Below are 24,818 nucleotides of genomic sequence, written 5' to 3'. Positions count from 1 at the left end.
TTTTTTCTGTATTGTTTAATCTCTCATGCAGGTGGTATAGACACATTAAATCGCATTACAATAATGTGAATCTGATGTTTTCTTTTGGAAGGACACAATCTCATTTAAGCACAAATACAGTTGCTGCTGCTGGAATCAAGGTAAACAGACATAAATGGCCTTCTCTTTTCCATTAAATGCTTTTGTTCATACATTGTCAGGTTTGATGCGATACGTCGTAAGCGAGGAAGGGGACCTCTTCGAGCACGGTCATCGGGAGGTCAACCAGGACATGACCAGGCCGCTGTCGGAGTACTATATAGCGTCCTCGCACAACACGTATCTCCTTGGTGATCAGCTCATGTCACAGTCGAGTGTGGATGTCTATGGTCTGGTTCTACAGGCTGGATGCAGATGTGTGGAATGTAAGTCATTATTTTAACCCATTAAAGACGAGTCCAGAGTATACTTGGGCAGGTGTCTATGCATGGGAAATGCATGTTGTAGCAAAATCAGTCCGTCCTCAACGGGTTAAAAATTCTCTGCAATCCAAATGTGTGTTGACATTTTTTGAGGCCTTTTGATTGGTACATAACCAAATCACTAAACACCTCATGAAGATATGCATCATATACAGATTTCTGATGATTTTTTTTTTCTCAATCTTTTCTGCATCCTGTTAAACCCCACCTCTAAAAGAAAAGAAGAAAGAAATCCTCAGGATCATTTATATTCATATTCCAGCTGTGACATTGTCCTCCTGTAACACTTAGCTGAACAATATATAGATACAGTTATGTGCCTTTAATACCAGTCTTTGCAACAATTACTGTGTGCACTCAATAATCACAACAGCATCACACATTCCTTTTTATGCAAAAGTTACTGGCAAATTTTTTGATGTAGCAGTGCTTGATTCCATCTGTCCTTTCTATGTTTCACAATATTTCTGTCATCTCTACATTCTCAAATCAGTAGTTATTGTATTGAAGCTTTAGTCATACACAAAACTTTGATAACTACATGTGTATTTGCTTATTTATCATCATATACTTTTAGGTTTGAAGTCTTAAGTTATGACTTCAACTGAAGTGAAAGTGGAGTCATACTTCTTTCAAGTTTGATATCATAGTCTTGCTATACACAGCCATTTTTTTTTTCCAATTAGGAATATGAGTAAACGTGAAGGACCTGCAAACTTGATGACTACAAGATGATAAATTCTGCAGTGTAAATTACACCAGCACATGACTGGGTTAATTGATTGATGTCAAAAAAAGAATGATAACTATCACAAAAACCCCCACAAGGTCAATTTCATTCCGTAATCCTTCTAGTGCAAGTTTCCTCTTCAGACACGATTTTATGTTTTTGATGAAATTTACATCCTTTACTCTCTGATCATTACATAATAAATCACATTTTTGTACTTCCACTTTTGCATAACCTTGAACTGAAATTACGAATCGCACGCTTTTAGGGAAAAATGACATAGAGGCATAAGTGGAATTCTTAAATTTTTCATAACTGCATCCAATATGCAATGCTAGGCAAACCAGAAAACAATATTTCAAGGCCATGTCTGAGTGTAATTGTCTTATGTTTCAGATATAAAGCAACACATTGAAATAGATATGACTCAGATCTATAATGGGCCCTGGCAGCATGCTTTCAATATCTGCACAAAAGCCTTCATCGATGGAGCGGCCCGGGGAGAAAGAAAATATTGATGAGGGACGAAGTGATCATGTGATTACCCATCATCCTCTGTCCAATTGTTCTCACCTTGACTTCCCCTCTTTCTGCCGCCGCGCAATAAACGTTCAGTCTGCCTTGAAAATGATGAGGTGTTTATGAATTTACTTCCCACGCTGTTTCCTCTAGCAGGCGCCTGACAGGGTGGTGGTATTGTATCAAAATCTGTGAATTTTTGTTAACCTACACTCTGCCATCTGACTTATCACTTTCCCATGGCAGCCAATGTTTTGCAGCCTCCCATGTGACCAAACATGTTGAGGGTCAAAAAGTCTAATGTGTCAGACTGATCAAAAGTAGATGTGAAATTAGTATGACACTTTGCAATCCAACATACATCATCTTTGGTTTTCTTTTTTTCATTTTGGCCACTACATTTTGGAATTTTCTGTGTATGCCTCATGAATATTTATTTCTGTTTTCTATTAGATAATGTTGTGCATGTTTGATTGATGTGTAGATGTGCTTTGTAATGAATAATGAAGAATGCTAAGGGGATGTCAGCATAATTGTATTTTATATGTTACACTGAGTGTTAGGTTTGGAAAGTTTCTGCCATTTCTCAGACCAGGTACAGCTGGCATTGTTCCCATCTTTTGATGGAACACAGTGAGCATTATGGTCAGGAAATTACAGAAGTGTTTTCTTTTTTGTTATATATTGTGCAAAAGCAAACAATAGTTAATTCAGATTGCCCTGCTTAAGAGAATACCAAATTAGGCTAATCAAACAGTTTGCAATACACTTTCATTTACTGACAAACTTTACCTAAGATGCCAGCAAATTCGGTGGTATTTCAGTAAACAGGTGGTCTTAACCCATTGAGGACAAGTCCCGAGTATACCTCGGCAGGTGTCTATGGGATATGCGTGTTGTAGCAAAATCAGTCTATCCTAAATGGGTTAGAAGACAAATGGTCGCTTTCAAAAACAGGTGTATCTGTATTATGTAATCACTCCCTCTTTGAATCATTTTCTTCCCTCACCTTCCCCCTCCCCCCCAACAAAAGTGGACTGTTGGGATGGTAAGGATGGGGAGCCGGTCATCTACCATGGCTACACACTGACCTCCAAGGTCAAGTTTAGGGATGTCATCACTGTGGTGGACAAGTACGCCTTCGTGTCCAGCCCCTATCCGGTCATCTTGTCCATTGAGAACCACTGTACCTTGGAGCAACAGAAGAAGATGGCAAAGTACCTCTTGGAAATCCTTGGTGGTATCCTTTTCTGTTTGTCAGCATATTGAGAAAAAAACTGTGTACTCTTGAGTACTGCAAAAATGAAAATTTTGCGGAGTCGAAATTTTGTTTATATGCAGATTATGAAAAAATTACTCCCACAACAATTTCTGCTTTGATAGCAGTGTATCCACATGAAAATGATTTAATGATCATATCAATGCAGAAGAAAGAGAAGAAGGGAAGACAAAGTAAGAAACAAATTTTAAAAAAAAAGAAAAAGAAGATGCTGCTTACACCCTTGCAGATTATAATGATGATGATGGTGATGATGGTGATGATGGTGATGATGGTGATGATGGTGATGATGGTGATGATGGCGATGATGGCGATGATGATGATGATGATGATGATGATGGTGATGATGATGATGATGATGATAGAAAAGAAGAAGAAGAAGAAGATATACATGATAAACTGATGAGAAGAGTTTTGGGAAAACGGGAAAGAAGATAATAGAGATATGATCGTATACTAGGGAAGAAATTGGGAAGAAGATGAGAAGGTAAAAGAAGGAGGTGGAGGAATAAGAAAAGTAAGGAGGGGAATCAGATGAAGAAGAGTAAATGAGAGGAGATTTCAGTTAGAGCAATGGGGAATAAAGTTTTGTTAACTTACAAGAACATTGTAAACCTGTTAGTGTTAGTCATTGTAGTATTGCTACAATTGTACTAGATATATAATTATATTGTCAATGTATGGAGGCCTACAGGAAATGACTGTGATCATGCAAAGATGATGATGACACTCTGAATCTCATAGAAGTTATTTGCAATAACAATATCCACTATTCTTTGTTCACATGTTTTCAAGTCAAGTAAAACCTCTTATTGATTAACAGTGAATTCAATCATGTAAGAGGAAAAAAGAAAAGTATGCACTTCATATTTTTGTCTGCATCTTTACATATATATGCATAGTGATGGATTGCTGTAAAAGAGGCTGAAAATATGATAGAGGTGTTTTAGAATGTTTATCTGTCGCCATGGCGGTCACAGCAAGCATATCCTTGACTGCTCTGGTTGACAAACAGACCAACTGATCCTCGACTCGCCCGTCTCCGAGTCGGAAGGTCTTCCATCCCCGGAATCCCTCAAGAGGAAAATACTCATAAAGGTTAGTGCAGTGTAGACAGACCATGTGATGCATTCCCATCGGCTTTGTCTGTATGTTTGTCGTGCGGTCAAGGGCAGCGGTGATCAGACGTGCAGACACACAGTAGCTTGTTGGCTTTGTGTTTTCCATTTCCCATTGTAAATTGTAGTTATTAATTTTTTTTAAGTATTAGAGATAGTAATAATACAAACTACAGTCTTTTCAATATTATCACCATTCCACTCTCTCCTGTGCTTGTCACTAACTGAAGCTAGTAAAACCCTTGGTGTACAATGTAACGGTGTCCAAAGTATGATTTTCATAGACAGTGTGTCAGCTGTATAGAACATACATAACTCAACATGACAAGTGATAACTTAGCATTAATCCCTCTTTTTTTTTTTCTCTCTCTCTCTCTCTCTGAAAACCAAGTTGTTGATGTAGGTCTTGATAAATGCATAGAGTTTATAAAGTTGCCTTAAACCCATTATACCACTTGCTTCCAAGGTGTAATGATTTCCCACTGGATTTGTACATGGTATTCCTGATCTCTTTCTGTGCCAGAAACTTTTGACTATGTGTCCAGTGGTATGAGGTTTTCTTTGCCAATGGGCACTCACAGCGGGTTAACAATGGGTTAACATTGATTAGTTTCCAAATTGTAATAAGTTGTCACTTATGATGCATAGGTTGGTATCAATCAAAAGTTAAACCTACACCTGAATGAATGGACTCTTGGTTAAATAGGCCTACAATAATTTATGTATATAAAATATGGCCTTTGCATAATGCAAAAGTTACATTTCAATTTCATGTAGTCACTTGTGTCATGTGTTGAAAAGAATTCTTGTCATGTAGTGGTTAAGCATAGTTTTAGGAAAACTCAGTAAATATGCACTTGTAATGAATAACAATTTTATAAAGCAAGCTTCAAAAGGTAGTTATAGAAGAAATATGTCCCTATATAATTTGGTAGCAGGTTGACAAAGCCTTGAAGCAGTGACTATATGACACAAGTACTCTTGGAGTGATCTGAGAGTGCTTTTGTGATAAATCTCTTTTTTTCCCCACCTAACCTTGACCCAAATAGTGCTTGTATGATTATTTAATGAAGGTCAGCTTGGAAGCTAATGAGATTCATATGCTTTTTGAACACTGAACTGAAACAAAGTGATGATATTAAGCAGATCTTTTAAATACTATAAATTAAGACAAAATGAAGTCATCACATAAAGTTTGGTAGTATCCCTAGCACAGATAGTAACAGACAGAAGGTAGGACACAATTGGCTGTACATAGGAAGTAATGAATTAGTGATCAAACAGAAATAAGCGTAGTGCAACAACAACAGTACCTGTGGTGAAGGGTCCTCTTAGCCAAATTATATTCACGTCCGCCATAGTTGGATTTAGAGAAAATTGCCCACGCTAATGTCAAGAAGAATGATCGGGTTGTGGGACCACCAATAATTCCATTAGCTGTGATTTGACAGCTACCTGTATTGTTCAACATCACATAATATCTGACCAGTCAATATGATGCTCTGAGAGAAAAAAAAAAGATAATGCAGATATACAGGTACTGTAGTGCTCAAAAGGGTTCAAAAGAATATATATGATAGGCTGAAGTCTTCCACATTTGGATTTTGTTCAGAGTAAGATGATAACTGAATTGTTTATCCTATGTAAACTTTTTTTTTTTGTTTTCTTATCCACATGCACTGTCTGACTTGAAATCTACACAGCAAATTTTCCTTATTAATCTGTTTGTGTTGCTGTCTCTCTCACTTCTTCTGTGATACATCTTGGGGATAAAAGTAGGACAAATTTGTACATTATAAGAAAATTTGAGTCTTGAATCAGGAGAATCTAAAAGTACTACAAATGAAATTCTACGATTGGCAACTCTGTCAGGTTTAATGATGATGTGTTGCGTTAATGTTTGTGTAGACCTTAGGATGAAAACCTAGGAGAAATTAGTGTAGGGTCTGTATTACAGGTTGGACTGTTTAGTTGTAGTAAACTCACACATGGTTTGTTTGTTTCAATGCTTTATTTATACCCATTTTTTACTGGAGTTTTTAACTTTTTGCCTGTGAAACTTGTGATACAGGCCAAGATTCTTTAAACCCATTGTGCGTGGTAGTGGAGTATCTAATATTTGCTGATTAAACTCTTGATGCAGGCCAAGAAACTTCCACTCGACCATGATGCGGAACTGGAGGCTGGAGAGGTCAGTGAGGAAGACAGTGCAGACGAGCTCGATGAGGACTTCAAGGTTTGTCCCCTCGATTTCCAGTCAAATTATTTTGTTTGTCTTTATTTGGTATGATTTGACATTTCTGGCTTTCCAAGGAGATTTTTTCCTTTCATATTGATCAAAATAGTATTTCTCTTTATATATGAAGTGTTTCTCTTTATATATGAAGTGTTTCTCTTTATATATGAAGTGTTTGATCACAAAACAGGCTGAACACCATTTCTAAACACTTCAAAGTTTCAAAGTAAGACCATCATCAGATAAAGCAAAATTAAACTTTTCCAGTGATACCTCATTTGTTAGATAACAAGCAATATTCTTGAAACTATAATTGAAAATATCCCATACTTGCTTATCATTTACTGTACATGTATGTTTTCAGGGGCGGATCCAGAAATTCTGTAAAGGGAAGGCGCCTTTACAAGATTAAATGGGGCGCACGTGTCCCCCCCCCCCCCATTTTTGTCTTTTTATTTCTTTTGTTTTAACAAGAAATAAAGAGGGGTCGCGCACCCGGTGCACCCCCCTCTGGATCCGCCACTGGTTTTATTAGTTTTAATGGCAAATATCTGAAATTAACAGGAATGGAGAAGAATAGTTTTGCAATGAAACTCTTCACATATCAAGGCGACAGACACCAATTTAAACACCAACATGATTCCAGTGTTTAGGGAAATAATATCCAAATTATGTGTGTGGATTGAGTGAATGCATAGATACTAGTGTCAGAGTAGGACAATGATGTAAAGAAAATATAAGGGGAATTCTACAATTGTTTTCTAATGAAGAATTCACACTCCTTTCATTTTTTATTAACACTCTTAATGTTTTTTCATACTCGTGTGTTTGTGACATGACAAATTATTGTAGTCTTCTTATCCAGCCATGGGCATAACAAAATTTTAAAGAATTCATATTTTTGAATGGATTGTCTGAATTTCTTCATACTTCACAGATGTGTTCTGCTAATACTTGTGCTTTCACTCAATTCACTTATATATTTTAGTTTTATTCTCCTTTAACCATAATAAGAGCATTCAGCAGCATGACAGGCTGTCCTTTGCTAGGTTGCCATGATATTTCATAAAAGAATGCCTGCTATTGATGGATGCTTTAAGACACTCGACTGCATTTGGACTTGAGTGAACAAATTGATATTCAGATAGTTTAGAAAAATAGCACATACACATCTCTTAATCCATGTGCATGGATTGACTTATGTACTCGCAGAAAGAAGAGAAAATCAGAAATGACTCACTAGTGGGATGCACTTAAGAAATCACTCAACATTCCAGCAAAACTTGGGGTGGATCCACTTTCAGTTTGGAAGGAGACATTCTGTCTCGTCATTCTTAGTGTGATCTTAACCTTTTGAAGACCAGTCCTGAGTATACTTGGGCGGGTGTCTAAGGGAAATGTGTGTTACAGCAAAATCAGTTTATCTTCAATACAACAGGTTAAACTGCTGAGGACGAGTCCTGAGTATACTCGGGCAGGTGTCTATGGGAAATGCATGTTGTAGCAAAATCAGTCCGTCCTCAACGGGTTAAAGTGAACCAATTATCAAGATAGGCATATTTATGCCTCCATCATATTAAAGCACATGCATTTTAAGTAATATAGAACTGGTGAATATCTTCAGTTGTATTTCAATCCCTGGTCTTTGTCTACCAGCTGGAGAAGTCGGAGACAAGGAGTAAATTTGAATCCATCGCCATGGCGCAGCTGGCTCTGATGAAGAAGAAACCCATCTCTCCTTCCCAGCAAGCTTGGCAGAGAATCGCCCACAAGGTATGTCATCATGATGTACTAGTTACTTTGTTGCTAGGCAACACAAGTATACTGACAACATCTTATTCCTCAGAGGATTCCCCTCCTTCATCTGCCACTGTGATTGATGAATCTCACCTGATATTGATGTTCTTTTTGTTAAATGATTGACATTTCTGTATAAACCTATCTTATCAATTGCCAGACATGTCTTATTAAAATTTCAAAGGTTACAGGGTACAACATAATTAAAGAGTATATATTTCACCATATGTGACACATTCTCATTACCAGTGGACAACAAGAAAATGAATATTAATAGCACCAGTTATGACACAAGGAAAGGAATTGGTGTGTATATAAAAGAAAAAAAACATGAAAACATCCCAGTGATAAAGAAGTGAATGCTTTCATTATGTAATGCATGTTGTGCTTTCTTTCTTTCTTTCTTTCTTTTTTTTTTGGGGGGGGGGGAGGGAGAGGGGGGTAAAATGTGATCATTTCAATCAAAGGAATTTTCTTTGCTTCTTTACCCTGTTGCATAAGTTTATTTGGCCCGAGATCGGGCCAACAAACTAAACAAAGTTTTGTAGAAGATTGCCTATAAACAACTTTACAATCCCTGAATTGTTTTAAAGTCATACTTTAACACCAATCACAAAATAGAGAACTTTATGGAAATTCTAATATGTACAGTATACTTCCTGTATCTGTGACTTGTATCTTCATTCATGTATATCAGAGCTGAAGCTAGTCAATGATGTAGTAAGTCTGTAATCAATTAAAATAGTTTTGCTGTATAGTAAAGAATAATAATTTTTCCTTCATATGACAGACTCCCATTCAGTTGAATTCATACAAATTTAATGAACAAAAATGTCATTATGCAATGATGAAGGTATTTCAGGAAATGAGTAATCAATTAAGTTGTTTGCTACACATTTGCTATACTCTATACTAGTATTTGTTTGATATAAGATTACAACTGTAGCATGATAAGTGTCAACTGCTCAATATAGATACCACTGAAGATATCTAGGATTGACTGCAACAGTTTTTCTTTTAACTTCACATTGGAATAATCATGTTAATAAAATTCAGTCACTCTGTAATACTTACATATGTATCTTGTGGAAGAAGGTCTCAGTAAAATTTGAACATTGGGGTGTTCTCGTGGGTGCCGTAATGCCCTGGAGCTTTAATTCCATCAAGTTGCCTTTTTATTCCAAATCTACATTATAATCATATAACATAGAGTGATAGTCATAAGTTGTGTGAGATAGCCATCCAGCTTGCTAATGATATTGCACAGAACAACTGTCTTTGGAGTGAAAGGCATCATTAAGTCTTTATGCAAGCTAAATTCCATCAAAAACTCCTCATGAATGAGTGCATTACGTGGCTCTTGACTGTTTGTGACATTTCACAGGACAACTTGATAAACTACTTGAGCAAAATTAGGAAATGGAAGTGAAAGTATTCTCATATTTTCTGCTTTCAGACAAGACTGTGGATCACATTATACATCAGCATTTGTTTGACTCATGCATTCCAAAGTTGGTGTAAAAAAACAACTTGTGGTTTTAATGCTGTTGGTCGTACTGACAGTCAACCTATCTTTATTGTTCGTGAATGTGTTGTTCTAGTCGTAAGACTTAACAATAATCCACTATTCTCTTTACATATATTACTGTAAGCCATCGCATCACCTCTACCATACTTTTTCCCTGTATTTTTGTCGTTTCATTTCTCATGATTTCTCTCATAATGTGTCAAATTCTGGTCACCTTGGTTTCATTTCTCTCCAAGCTCCACAAATCCACCCCTTCCGATAGCCAGATTTTGGCTACTCTGACAGCAAAGCAAGTGAGAATCTGTTATAAAAAATGAAAATGAAATGGCAACAGATTGTAGGCAGATTGTGTAGAACAGAAATTGTGCAAAGAATCAACAGAATCACCAGATTCTCTGTCTCTTGCTCTATCTTTCTTGTTAGATTCATTCACTTCATTGATATATAGAGAGTCATTTAGTGCTTCCAGCTGAGAGTACTGTAGATTTAGTTTCATTTTCATCATTAGAAACACTTGTGTTTCATTTGCATCTTAATGACAACATTATCTGTTAGTTGAGTTGTAGAATGCCAATAATTTCAATCAAAGCCACATTTACCAAAGACAAAGGTATGATTGATGCATGCGAAGGATTATCCCAAATGCCGGATAAAGTCAACGAACATCGATATTCTGAATTTGGTATCGTTGTGTTCTCCAGATGCTACGTGCTCCAAAGATATCAAATTGATTCCACATTCATTCCTAAAAACCTACCCCAGAAGTGATAGAGTTTAGAGAAACTCAGCTTTGAAGTCAAATGCAGTTAAGTGAGCAGATGTAAGGTATTTAACACATCCTTATTCAAACCACAAAGTGATGTGCTTCGTGAAAACAAAATACTTTTCAAATGAAAATGTCTGTTTGCTTGCAATATTCTCAGAAGATATTTAAGACAGCAATCTCTCAATCGTCAAACAAATTTCATATTAACGTTGTATAATTTTTAAGGTAATTTTCTCTCTGTTGCAAGGATTTTTTTATGCTTCAGTGTTTGTCACTATAACGTGGTGATGAGTATACTATCTTTAACAAATTATAAGAATTAGGAAAATCATAAGTATTTGTCTTTCAGAAAAAGATTAATTCTGTAATGTTGTACCTTATTCATCTTGCTTGTAGTTGTGAGAAGATAGCTGTAATGACAACAAAGATAAGAGTTGTAAATGCAGTTCGGTTCAGCCGTGCTCATGCAAATAAAGATTGGTTTGTATAATACCAAATTTGTTAGCAATCTGAGGAGAGTTTGATTTGAAAAACTGGACCATGGCCTGTGTACTTTCTTTGATGTGGAACTAAAATGTTGCAATTAAACATACAGTTGTTACTGTTGGAATGCTTTAGTGATTGCTTTTTTTAATTACAGCTTACACTGCTTGGTTTTAGATTGCAATGTACACTTCTCTTTAATAAGGAACAAAAAGCTGAGGAGTCATCATTATGCGAAAATCTCCGAAAGACTTTAGTAGCAATCAAGAGATATTTAGTAAGAAGATCATTATGTGTTTCTTTTAGGGGGGTGGTTAATTAAACTTACAAATTTGTCTCAATGCAGACACAGCTAAAGTCATAGGCAAAATCATGATCATATCTGCATGCATTAAGAAGTAAGATATCAGAACAGAAGGAGTCTCTTCGCATTTTGACTGTCAAGCATATTCACCAACTCGCCAACAAAAGAGATTTCCCCAAGTGCTGTCTTGCGGTAAAAAGCTACACGTCTACCAGTAATCAGATGAATGACAGTGACTTGCACCATATTACACATGTGTGACTGGTTCTTGTAGATAGGTTGCTTTTAATGTCAAGCTTACTTGTTATCAAAGATTCCAATGCATAGCCACGTGAAAAGTTTCTTGAAACAAGCATGCTTTGAGCAATCTTTCTATCTTGCACATCTTCTGCATTTAGAATTGTGTACATATTTTCCATTTATGAGTTCCTTCCTATCTATTTCTGGTTATTGTAGACTATGTCCCCACTCACAAATGTGCCAGTATTCGTCATTCACTGCCTATTCTCAATTCATCTATTGACTTGGATTCTCTTTTTATAAATATGATATATTATCTAATGAAGCTGTACTGTATTACTCAAAGTTCTGAATGCAATAATGTCGTTGTGAAAGATAAAATGAAGTAGTGTTCACGTTACAATATACTGCTGTGTTCTGTGCTGTTGAAACGTAAGATTGGCAGCATTAAAGTACAAGCCAGGATATAATCACATGGAATTGTATTCTTTTGTACATGATAGTCAAACTTTTCCGAAGAAATTTAGTCAATTTAGGCACAAACCAATCTCTATAACTAGACAAATTGCCTATTCTTTTCTCTGATGATGAGATGAATTGTTACAAACTTGCACATTTGTGAGCAGATCCTGGTTGCACATAAAGATCAAGTTTGAAGTCAAACAAAATATATAGCACAAATTCTCACTTCCTGATTTGATATTTGGTTGCTTGAGTTTGATTTCAAATGCAGCATGTTTTGCGCCAGGGATCCCAGTCTTTTGCATGCTTTTCAATTAAAGTGTTGTTGCCATAGAGACACCATTGGCATTCCATTTTGTGCCTTAATACTATCATATTTGTTAAATGATTATTCCAGGGAAAAGATTGATTTTGATGCCTGCAGACTAATTTTACTCTTTGATAACATTTAGTTGGATAGTGTTGCAGTACAATGGGTTCTTGCCTAAGAGTGTAGAAATACTATTGAAAACAAACATGGTCAGCTTATGTTTCATGGACGTGTGAAATAAAGCCTAGAAAATAAGTTGTTATATAATACTAATAGTACCAACTTGTGGCTGCTACCCAATTTTTTTTTAGTTTCCATTAGTAAAGAATCAATAGTTTTCAAAAGCAAAAAGAAAACCAAAGCTATCTTACTTCCAGCATAAGAAGTCTCATTTGAATTGGATAATGATTAATCACATACCAATGCAGCAATGTGCAAAGGGAATTAAGTCTCATTTTGTCAAAAGAGCAACAAGTTTAATATAGTACTATGCATGGAGTGAGCCACCTTTATGCACCAATGTCTGACGCTGTATCTCAGTGCACCGTCTATCTCTTTCTGACTCACGCTCATTTTTCTCCGTCTGACCTGCCGCAGCGATTAGACAGGTTGAAATCCATGCTTGAAGAAGCAGAGGTACGTATCTTGAAGCCGTCATTCCTCTTTCCTCCTCTTCCTTTCTCACGCTTCCCGCAGTGTGCCCTGCACACAGTCTTTGTATATATATATTCTCTCCTCAAAAGTGTAGTTCATCCCTAATCCACCCCCTAATATTCCTGTGGTTTTGTATCTAACACTAACACCGTTTTTGAGTGTGAATGGACCCTGTATTTAACAAGCTGTGGATGCAAATACACACTTATTCCTCAAATCATACTATCGTAATCATCTATAGTAATCTTTTGTATCATCTTATAGGAAATTATGCATATAAAATTGTCATACTTTGGACAAGTGTATGGAAAGTACTTCAAAAGGCACAGAAACTTGATATGTAGGATCTTTGTAACAAGTTTGTATTTTCAATGGTTCCATTTGCAGTGGCAGATCGGGGGGGGGGGGGGGGGGGCGCACCATTCACGTGCGCCCTCTTTATTTATAATTTTTGTTAAAACAAAAGAAATGAAGAGAAAAAAAAAGAGATAAAACCTGGAAGTAGCACCAAAAATATTCTTTGTGCCCCCCCCCCTTCACAAAATTCCTCGATCCACCCCTGCATTCGTGTGTATGTATCATCCTTTTCCAAGGAGGAGTCAATCGCACTTATTAAAAAAAATCTACCAGTGACAACAACATTTCCTTTTGAGCCAGAATCTTAACTTTTTTTTTCTACAGCAGGTTTTATATCTTCCAACAAAATGCACATTTTTTTTTTTCAAAATTCTGTGTTTTATGACAAAGTTGTGCCATAAATAGAGCAGTAACATGAAATTCATACCCACACTATAGGCAGATACTGTTAATCCAGTAGTGAGCGAGATGCATATGTGTGTGTGTGTCTGTTTTCATGAATGTGATTGCGTGTCTCTGTATTTGTGCTTGCGTGTCTGTATGTGTGTTCATGTGTTTCTTAATATGTATGTCTGTATGTGTGCATATGTATGTTTATGTGTATATGTGTGTTCATGTGTCTCTTAATATGTATGTCTGTATGTGTGTATGTGTGCATATGTATGTTTATGTGTATGTGTGCATATGTGTGATGGAGTGTGTGTGTCTGTTTCTGTGACTGTGCGCACCATGGTGTGCATGTGTGTGTGTGTGTTGTGTTTGTTTGTGTGTCTGTGTGTTCTTCTGCAGAATACCCTTTTCTAACCAGAATTTCTTCTGAACTATAGCAGTGTATTAGATAGAAAGATACCCTCAAGCATAGAAAAGCGATTTAGCATAGGAAATAGAGGTGCGACTTCCCTTTCATTGGTGATTTTTCCCTTTAACTCTCATCATTGTTGCCTTTCCTCCGAGAGAATTGCGCTCAGTACTACAGTTTGGTTTGGTGCACTAACATCTGAATTGCTATATGTGTGATGATATTCAGGACTTTCATTGTGACTTCTCCTGTTCTTAAATTTACATCCACAGGAGAGATGATTTTTTTTTTTGTATTCTATATCTTATACAAAGTGCATTGATAGATAACATTTGATGAATATGAAAAGTTTATTATGTCTATATACTAATTCGTCATGTTTTATGAATAAAGAAATATTTAATGAGATATATACATTTATTTGGGTAAGTTAGATTTAGATTAATTCCTCATAAGTGTATTTTTATTTCATTTCTTGATAAATATCACACTGTTTGATGCATGAAATATAAAAGTATTGAAAGGAATTGTCATCATGGGTGTTTTATATTTCAGCTGTATTCTATTGCAATTTGCTTTAATATGCAAGTTCTGATGTGATCAGTTCACAATGCAAGTGCTATGAAAATTTTACCTTAGGTCATGTTGAAAGTTTCATCAAACATTCGTACATGTACTTGCTATCGCTTGTAACAATCAATTCTGTCAGAAGCACTTTGACTTTTGAACATGTGAGCAGAAAATCTGTCATATTTATCCAGAGTTATGCTATAAATTTTCAGTTAGTCGCCAAAAGATTTCACTCATTGCCTATAGCATGTAAAGAGTTCTATGTAGAGTAAATAAAATTTTATAATCTCTGAAGCAGCAGTGTATATTGTGAGTGGAGTTAAACAGGTATCAACTTCAGGACTAACTGTTACATTATCTGATTTTGGCTTTAAAGTGTGAATGAAGTTGAACTTCATGTTCAACAATATTTCATACACTTGTTTCACCATAGGCATTTCATTATACTGTTCTGTGTAACGGACAATTTAATATTTTGTCCAAATGGAATACAAGGTTTGAAATCATATCCTCTCACTTTTTTTTAGTTCAGTTTTATATGTGGCATCCATCATTTGTACTTTTTATGTTTAAGTTGTAATCAATACAAGTTTATTTCCTTGTTCATGTCATTAACACATATCAATTACTGATAGTTCAATACCTACTTTCATGAGAGAGTTATATATGTACTGTTGACAATTTAAAGCAAGCATGTTTTAATCAAGTTTCATTCTCATTTTCATTACCAATAATTTGATTTATCATCACAATTATATACATTAAAATTCCTCCCATCCTTGTCATGCATATTATCTGATGTAAGGAAATCATCTACTCAGAATTATTCATGCAGTATCATATTTCCATCGGTTGTAAGATAATCAAATCATTATTACCTGCGAAATTGAATTTCAAGTGGTTCAGAAGGTTTCTGATGTCTCGGTCTGTACCTCCAAACTATGGGTGTAAATATCACTTTTTGAAAATGTTTACAGATGTGAATGCAACCTTGGACCATCAGCCTGCAAGAAAGATGAAATGGCAATTATAAGGATTTCTGCACCAGTAATGAAACCTTAAGATATGCTTCTGTCACTAATTTCTCTCTCTTATTTGATTGCAAACAGCAGATAGTATTTACCAATTTTCTTTTGAAAAGTTATTAAATCCTAAATTGTCACTTGCAGTATATATTCCAGTTGCCTCTCTTAGTAGTATATGGTTAGTAGAAAAAAAAATGGAAAAAAAATATATGTGTATATGTTTTGGGGCTGAAGTCAGTACATTCCTTATACGCACATAATCATAATTAATTCATAATTTTTGCCCGCATTCTGTGTACATTGATTGTCCTCCTCTGTTAAGGTGAAGGAAAGGAACACAGCAAACAAGTCTTCAAAGAATGGAAGATCGGGCCTGTCTGGAACCTTTAGGAAGTTGAAACCAACCAGGGTGAGTCTTTAATCAAAGGGATGGTATAGTAATGGTTGATGTGAGAATTTAGCTTTCAACTTTTTTCTTTCGAGATACTTGGAAACCACTTTCTGAAATGTTAAAAAGCTAGCATACAATTCTGAGAGGAATTCAAAGTTTATTTGATGAAAATTGGTTTTATAATGACTGAGATATCCAAAAACAAAGTAAAACAATGCGGTCGTAATCCCACCTTTGATTAGGATCATTTTATTTTGGATATCTCAGCCATTTTCAAGGCAATTTTCATCAAATACACTTTGAATTCCTCTTAGAATTATATGCTCTTTCATAATTCATAAGAGGTTTCTCATCTCAAAATATCATCATCAAAAAATGTAGGAAACCTCAAGCTCCATTTCAACCAAAACTGTACCGTCCCTTTAACCCTTTTGCCAGTTTATATGTTGATAGTATGATGGTACATGGGCTTAGACGATTTTACTCTTGTCATTCACATATCAATATTTCTGTGATTATGCCTCAGTCATATACGTGCTCATTTCCTTAAAGGTGTACATCACTCATTCATTCCTCTGACTGAGCCTTCTCCTCCATTGCCCTCACCCTTTGGAATAAACTCCATCTTCATATTCAGAGTGCCTCATTCATTGAATCATTTAAATTCTTCTCAAAACTAATCTGTTTCATCAGTTGCAATTTTTTTTTTTCTGGAGGTGTACACAGTCAGTTATCAATTACTGTATCACATGTAACATGTATTGTTTTTTTCTTCTTCTTCTTTTGTGACTGTAATTTTGGTTTTGCATTGTCCTACTATTGTATTTTCTAGTCTTTGTATGATTAGCACCAGTGCGCTTAGAAACACTAGTATAAAGCGCCATATAAATGCAATTATTATTATCATTATTTTGTATTCTTTTATTCTTCACCAATCTGTGGAATCCCAGAGAAGAGCCAGGATGCAACATTCCTCGGAGTCCGAGAACAGCAGCATGGAGTACGACCGGTCCTCGTCGCGGGACGATGACCTCGAGGGGACAAACGACAACCAGCAGGAGGGTAAGAAGCAGCGCCCCGGGTCCACCAACCGCAAGAAGTCCTTCGTCCTCTCCCGACAACTGTCCGACCTCGTCAAGTACACACGCTCAGTGGCATTCAAGGGCTTCCCAGAAAACAGTATGTACTCTTGTGTATGGTAACAGTATGTATACTTGTATGTGGTAACGGTGTGTATTCTTGTGTGTGGTAATAGTGTGTACTCATGTATGTAGTGACAGTGTGTACTCATGTGTGTAGTAACAGTGTGTATACTTGTATGTAGTAACAGTGTGTATTGTTGTGTGTGGTCATAGTGTGTACTCATGTGTGTAGTAACAGTGTGTACTCATGTGTGTAGTAACAGTGTGTACTCATGTGTGTAGTAACAGTGTGTACTCTTGTGCATAGTAACAGTGTGTATTCTTGTGTGTGATATGGTGTTTCTTTTAGTGTGTGGTAGCATTGTATAATCTTATGGTAATAGTGTGTATTTGTGTGCATAACTATTTTTGGTATGGTAACTGTATTCATGTGATAACAGTGTGTATTCGTGTATGTGGTAACAGTGTGCATTTTTTTGTGTGGTAACAGCGCCAGTAAATAAAAGGGGAAACCGTAGACGATTCGGGTGAGGTTTGGATCTGGTTTATTGCCGTGGCCGAGACAACTAAGGCAGGCCAATTGTGCACAAACGTAGATTACTACATACACTGTATATAACACAACCAATACTGGCGTGACTTCTTCTTTCTTCCTCTGTTCGCTGACAGCTTAATCATTACTTTCCATTAGCAATCAATCATACGTTTATACAACCTCAAAACTTCCCTCTGTTACAAACACTCTGAAAAAACTGAAACTAATCACGAAGTAAAACCACAACTGAACAGTTAGCATATCACCCATCACTGTGATAACAATCACTATACTGTAGTTAATAACAAAACTCTATCGCTGTCAACAAACAATTGATAACCTTATGCATAAACATATTGATCATACAGACTATCAATGTCCAACAAAAATCTTGCCCATTTAGCCTCTGCATACAAGTATATCGACACACAAATGTAACTTGACTTGCTTTACGATTTTCACAAAAAAACACAAAATCATATTCATGTAAACTACCGGTACACTGTATTTGCACCAAACTCCACTCAATTACCAACATCATATTGTTCCTAGATTTCTGACAACAACTGAACACAAATCACATTTCACAACAAACTCACTATTGTGTACTGTATCCCAATATCTTCTCTTCCCCCATTAATTAACTAACTACGCTAACATGACACTAATGAAGCATAACAAAATTGAAAAAGCCGTATACATGTATATATAATCATAATCAGATACATTAAGTATACATGGTCATCTGAATAAAACATGAAATTCCTCACTAAGGTGAGCACGTGCAATGTACATGGTACTCATAAAAACATAACTGGATGTGGATTATAACATAACCAGGGCAGACCTGGAAAACACTGTTTTGTTTTCATGAATCAATCCTGCTCAATAATAGTGAATAAACAATCCAGACAACCACACTATGTAAAAATACATACCGGTAAGTATGTTTAAGCTGTACATATATGTGCCAATCTTATGGGAAAAATTAACAAAACCATGCTAATAAGGGGCATGGGCATGATAACACTACAAATGTGTGACACTGTGCTGGAAACATACAGTGTATACGGTCATACAAGTCTAATTTACCATGAACAGTAATCAGGCAGCAGGGAAGTTTGCCACCATTTATCAACATTAGTATTAAAAAAGATTATCATAATTTTGATCCTCTATGTTTACAAAACAACATACAATACCTGTAATAATAAATGAGTATACCACATATGTATCCGAAAAAGCAAACAGACAAATACAAAAGTGTACTGTCTTTAAAAAATCATACATACCAGTAGATTCCACTCATGTGTCCTATACATTAGGTCAGTAAACAATCTATGACCATCAATAAAAACAAATGACAAATAATATAATCTTAGGCTAGCTAAATACGACATCAGCATAAGATATTTATATGTACTTGCACAGGCTGCAAAAACAAACTTATTGTGAGTCAAAATGAAACTGGTGAAATAATGAACATTAAAATAACTAGACAGCTTGTGTATTGCCAGACACAGTCAACGATATGTTGACATCAACCCTGACAAAAATCGTACATGTCCAGTCTATCTACATGTCTGGTTAAATGCTGGTATAAAATGAAATACAGTGTAGTACATAGCTGCCATACTAGGAACACTAAAAACAAAAAGGCACCATATTCCTGCCTGATAGCCAAAGTGGTAATAATTACAAAAACACACATTGCATCCTTAGTCCAAAGGGCAAAAAACCTTTACTTGAAAAAGATGAAGATCTCGAAAAATCAAAACAGAAAACTGTACGAAAAAAAAAGGGGTTCACAAAATGATCAAAACATCAAGTGATACCCAAAGAATTTTACAAATGTAAGTTTACCTATCGCAATGACAAAAAGGTGGGTATAAAAACGTACGATACATACAGTTGATGCATGTGGAAATATGTGAATTACAAAAACACACACCTAACACTGTGCACCTTTATACACACTACAAACATGGGTACAGAATACAACTGAAATGACCAATTAACCTGGAGGAGATAGGAGCATGGGAGGACCACGGGTTATCGCTGATGGGCGGGAGGAGTCAGGGGGTGCTGAGGGATGGGGGATCCGGAGCACGCAGGGGAGTAGGACATCCATGATACCCACATCAGCGAAGCCATGGGTAGGAGCTCGGGGATCATCAGATGAGTGTTCGGTGGGGATCATCTGGTAGAATGCACGCGAGACTCCATCATCGGGAGAGGGGGAGGGATCTCCTTCGGACCACAAACAGGACAGGCACAGGCCGTTGTGCCATGGTGGAGCCTTCCAGGTCGGGTGTGTGTCACGATCGGCGAGGCCAACGTCATCCATAGGGAGGCGGAGGCGAACAGCATTGTTGTAGGCAGGAAAACCCTCTGGTTGGATTTCGGTGACCACGCTGAAGACCACCATGAACTGGTGTTCACTGTCTGGCGGCGTGTAGGAGGGAGAGGCATCATCAGGAGTGAGGTAGTAGCCAGGCAGAGAACCTGTAGAAGATGGTACTTCACCCTGCAAACGAGTACTGAGGACATCGACTGGCTGATGGGTGAATGTCGCGGTGGTCTTCTCCACACAGGCAAAACCATGACTAGCACGATGTCGATCAATGAAAAATACACACATGTCCATGTGGGTTGACACCTTGGGTAGAGGGAGATGATCCGTGACAGGAAGAGCGTCCTCACCTGTCTGACTGGGAAGAAGCTTGGAGAAACCTTGAGGTAAGGTAGCTACCACAAACTGGTACTGTTCATTGAGACTTTGAGGATCATTGTAGATATTATACCAATTGTCAATGGGCGTGTATTGACCTTGGTTGTTAGACTGTGAGTGTATGTGTGAATTCACTCGTGGTTGGTGTGAAGTGTCTGTGAATGTATTGTCAATGTCAGCGTGAGGGTTTGTATTGCCCATGAAAATGTTTGTGCTAGACTCAGGGAAGAGAGTAACAGAGCTAGGCTCAGTGAAGGGAAAAACAGAGCTGGGCTCAGCGGAGGGAGGATCAGAGCTAGGCTCAGTGGAGGGAGGACCAGAGCTGGGCTCAGCGGAGGGAGGATCAGAGCTGGGCTCAGTGGAGGGAGGACCAGAGCTGGGCTCAGTGGAGGGAGAAACAGAGCTGGGCTCAGTGAAGGGAGGAACAGAGCTGCACTCGAAGGGAGGAACAGAGCAGGGCTCAGTGGACGGAGTAACAGAGCTTGGCTCAGTGGAAGGAATGGCCATATTGGGACTCTCAACATCACAGACTTCAATGCCAACCACACCTGCAGGATCAAAAGTCAATGAATCACTGTCAGAATTTGTCCCATATTTCTGTTCACACTCAAACCAATCGCCTTTGTCCACAGCAGTGATCTCACTCTGTCCATCATCATAATTCGGTAACACACTCTCTATTACTTCATCTTCTGTATTCCACATCTCACATTCAAACCCTGGATCTTGCACTTTTGCCTCTTTCACCATTAAGCCTACACCAACACCTTCAGGCTGCATGTTGTGTGAATTACACTCTGCTTCAGCATCCTCTGTACTTTCCATCTCACACTCAAACTCATTGTGATCATGCACATGTATCTCCTTCTCCATTACACCGACATGAACGGCTTGTGCGTGATGAATGTTACGTGAATCATAGCCAGCGGATCGATCGCTGACACTATAAGTGTACATAGTATCATCTCCAAACATAATCTGACCTTTCGAGGGACGAACAGCAATATCATTTAGCTCCATGAAATCTGCACCTGCGAGCACATCGACACCGTCATTCATCACATGATCATCCACAACGAAACCGTTAAACATCAAGTCACACTCATAGTGGTATAATGTACACGAAACAATACCAACAATATCAAGCTCTGGAAGATCACCTGAGTGACCAAGGGGTACATCAATGTAATCCTCATATCCATACCCATCGACAAGGATTTCTAAACCAAGCATATCAGCTGCAGTTTCACTGATCAGACTACAGACAGAGCCACTTCGAACTTCAACCTGTATGACCTGATTAACATTCCCTTGCCCTGTAGCAGGGAAGTGTGGAGGTTCACGTTTTGTCGCGTCTGACAACGTGGAATGCTGGCCAAGGCCAACCTGCTGGCCCGCGGGACACCCCCGCTTGGGTGCCTCAGCGGCCGGGGCTGCGCGTCGCTGCATCGACGGGGAGCCGGTGGACCCGGCCACGGCGGCGCATCGCTTTGTTGATGCAACGACAACGTGCATATCACTACATGGGACTACACACTATAAATCGCCCAAATACTATATACGTCACCCGAATTATCACTGTAAATTACAACAGAATGCCTACTCCTGCGTATATCAGGCGAGATTCTCCTTTCTCTTGGACTAGGGTAGAGCAAATTAGTGGCGTTAAATTCGCATCCAGCTGCCACCACGCCAGTAAATAAAAGGGGAAACCGTAGACGATTCGGATGAGGTTTGGATCTGGTTTATTGCCGTGGCCGAGACAACTACGGCAGGCCAATTGTGCACAAACGTAGATTACTACATACACTGTATATAACACAACCAATACTGGCGCAGTGTGTATTCTTGTGTGTGGTAACAGTGTGCATTCTTGTATGTGGTAACAGCTGGTGTGTACTCTTGTTTGTCATAATAGTGTGTACTCTTGTGTGTATGAGTAACACTGTGTACTTTAACAGCAATTCTACATCATTATTAGCTGTGCAATGCAAACATTCATTCTCCTCGCTCTGTTTTTCATACACTGTGACATTGAAATATAATGAGGGAATTACAGGTATCATCTATATTTTCTATTTGATTTTTTTTTTTTTTCAAAGTGCCATGGTGGGAGCTGCCCTCGCTGGGTGAGATGCGAGCCAGCAATCTTGCGGCAACCAGGGCAAAGGAGTTTGCCGCCTTCACCACCCGCAACCTGTGCAGGGTTTACCCCTCTGCCTACCGGATTGACTCCAGCAACTTCAACCCCCAGCCAATGTGGAACTGTGGATGCCAGCTTGGTGAGTGAAATTCACATGCACCTGCGTGGTTCTCAACCAGGAGGTTAAACCACATTGATTTCCTGCTTATAGCTATGTGTGTAAACTTTGTGTACATGTGACTTAATTGGCGCAGAAACGGTTAAACGTGACTGTGCTTAATATACCAGTAGGCACATAATATGCTTAAATCAATTTATACCGATTGAAACCAGCTGTAAGTGAATAAAATTCATTTGCTCTCTCTAATTCTTATTGTGCCACTATTTAGACTATTGTGGAATTATACTCTTATTTTTGTTTTCAGATATGCCTATTTCACACATCACTCTATACTTCAGCAATATGTTTGATTTTGTTGTTCATATGCTAACTTTCAAATCCCTAGTTGCTCTAAACTACCAGACAGAGGGTCGAGCTATGCAGCTCCTGAGGGCCAAATTCAGAGCAAACGGCAACACTGGTTACGTCCTAAAGCCAAAGATTCTTAGACAAGGTAATTCCTCTTTTATTTCCAATATTTTCCTTCAATCTGTTACATTTCCACTCATTTTTGTCTTGACAAAGCTAAAGGTGAAATTATATAGGCCTACTAATGATTAAGCTATGATAGTGATCTGCTTGTCATAGTTTGTCCAGTGAAAATATAACCCATTTTCATCATTTATTGTCACCTCTAACCCAAAGGAATCAAAATCATAATTAATTTTGTCTTTATTGTAGTATATCCCATCAAGATTACTGCAAATAGATTTTTAGATGTTCAGAAATCAGGACTACTTGAATATCAAACCTGACAACTTTGTAGGTTTGTAATTGATGCTGGATCCCATGAAATGATGTAGAATTTAGGATGCAGCTTTCCTACAACTGTATTTGATTGTAGATGTTCGACATTTCAAGAAGATTTTTTTTTTGTGTGTGTGTATTTGTCTGTTTCTTTGTTGTTGTTGTTGTTGTTGTTGATGATGTTGTTCTCGTTGTTGTTGTTTTGTTCTAGCTGAGAGGTGTCATTGAAAGTTAAATAACTTATAAGTACATAATTGTACCACACAGTGTTTTCAACTTATCCTTAAAAAGTCGTTATTTCAATTTTTTGTTCACTTCTTCAGAGGGCACACCCTTTGACCCATCCAACCCAAGTTCAGCTCTTGAAGTCCAGCGAAAGCAGCTGACCATCCATGTCATTAGTGGTCAGCAGCTCCCCAAGCCTCCCCAGAGTCTGCTTGGGGAGCGGGGTGAGGTCAGTATTATGTCATCATGGCCACCTACAAACTACAGCCACTTGGACCTAGAGTATACACTGTTTTATCATCTCCAATAATATACATGCAGCACTGTGGCAGCACTTCAGAAGCATAGTTCAAAGCCTTCAGGCAGATTCTGTGTCAACTACTGTAGCTAGATGTCAATATCTTCACATGATTAAGTTTTCATGCGGAGCGGCTCAAAAACATATTCGTGGGTTCTTGAATTTGCACTGGGCAATTGTCAACCCATTCAAAGTATGTGGAAAAAATTGTTATGGTATTAGCATATATGCTAGCAGGAAAAAATGCGAAATATGCGAAAATGTACCATAAAAATGTCACATTTACAGTATTATATCCTGTGTTCATTGGAACGTGGTATGTTTATTTCTTTACCCTACAGTAATTGCTGTCCACACAAGCATCCAAATGCTATACACATATGAAAGAGTGTTGCTTTACAATTCATCAGGGGCATGAAATATTCTCATCCTCATGCTTGTGGTTGACAATTGCAGAACCTTATGAAGAGGTGATACAGGCATTAAGTCTGGCCTCTGTTACTGTCCTATGACACTCAGCTCCATTCAATTTTGTACAGTGCGCCCTCTGTGTGAATAGGCAGTATAACCATCAATCTTGAACAAATCGTGTACTGAGACATATCATAGATAGGCAGTATTATTCGTATGATTTGAGAAAAATTTCAGTTTTTGTAATTACACTAGATAAGCAATATTACACATATTATTTGAGATAAGCAATATTACACATATTATTTGAGATAAGCGATATTACACATATTATTTGAGATAAGCAATATTACACATATTATTTGAGGTAAGCAATATTACACATATTATTTGAGAT

The 24,818-nt window shown here is 37.5% G+C and overlaps 1 protein-coding gene across 1 annotated transcript in view; it reads left to right on the top strand.

The window, feature by feature from the left end:
* Positions 1 to 24,818, top strand: part of LOC140238565 (uncharacterized) — a 55,090-nt gene that overhangs the window by 18,699 nt on the left and 11,573 nt on the right. The window contains exons 8-18 of the mRNA XM_072318466.1: positions 201 to 404; positions 2,744 to 2,950; positions 4,005 to 4,087; positions 6,251 to 6,343; positions 8,000 to 8,116; positions 12,831 to 12,869; positions 15,961 to 16,047; positions 16,980 to 17,208; positions 22,540 to 22,719; positions 23,087 to 23,194; positions 23,811 to 23,941. Of these exons, the coding sequence (XP_072174567.1) occupies positions 201 to 404; positions 2,744 to 2,950; positions 4,005 to 4,087; positions 6,251 to 6,343; positions 8,000 to 8,116; positions 12,831 to 12,869; positions 15,961 to 16,047; positions 16,980 to 17,208; positions 22,540 to 22,719; positions 23,087 to 23,194; positions 23,811 to 23,941 (1,478 nt within the window). The remainder of the gene's footprint in view (positions 1 to 200; positions 405 to 2,743; positions 2,951 to 4,004; positions 4,088 to 6,250; positions 6,344 to 7,999; positions 8,117 to 12,830; positions 12,870 to 15,960; positions 16,048 to 16,979; positions 17,209 to 22,539; positions 22,720 to 23,086; positions 23,195 to 23,810; positions 23,942 to 24,818) is intronic.

Source organism: Diadema setosum, chromosome 15, assembly GCF_964275005.1.
Source record: "Diadema setosum chromosome 15, eeDiaSeto1, whole genome shotgun sequence".
NCBI classification, from domain to species: domain Eukaryota; kingdom Metazoa; phylum Echinodermata; class Echinoidea; order Diadematoida; family Diadematidae; genus Diadema; species Diadema setosum.
The sequence above is the reverse complement of the archived record's forward strand: the minus strand, read 5'-3'. Positions and strand labels throughout refer to the sequence as shown.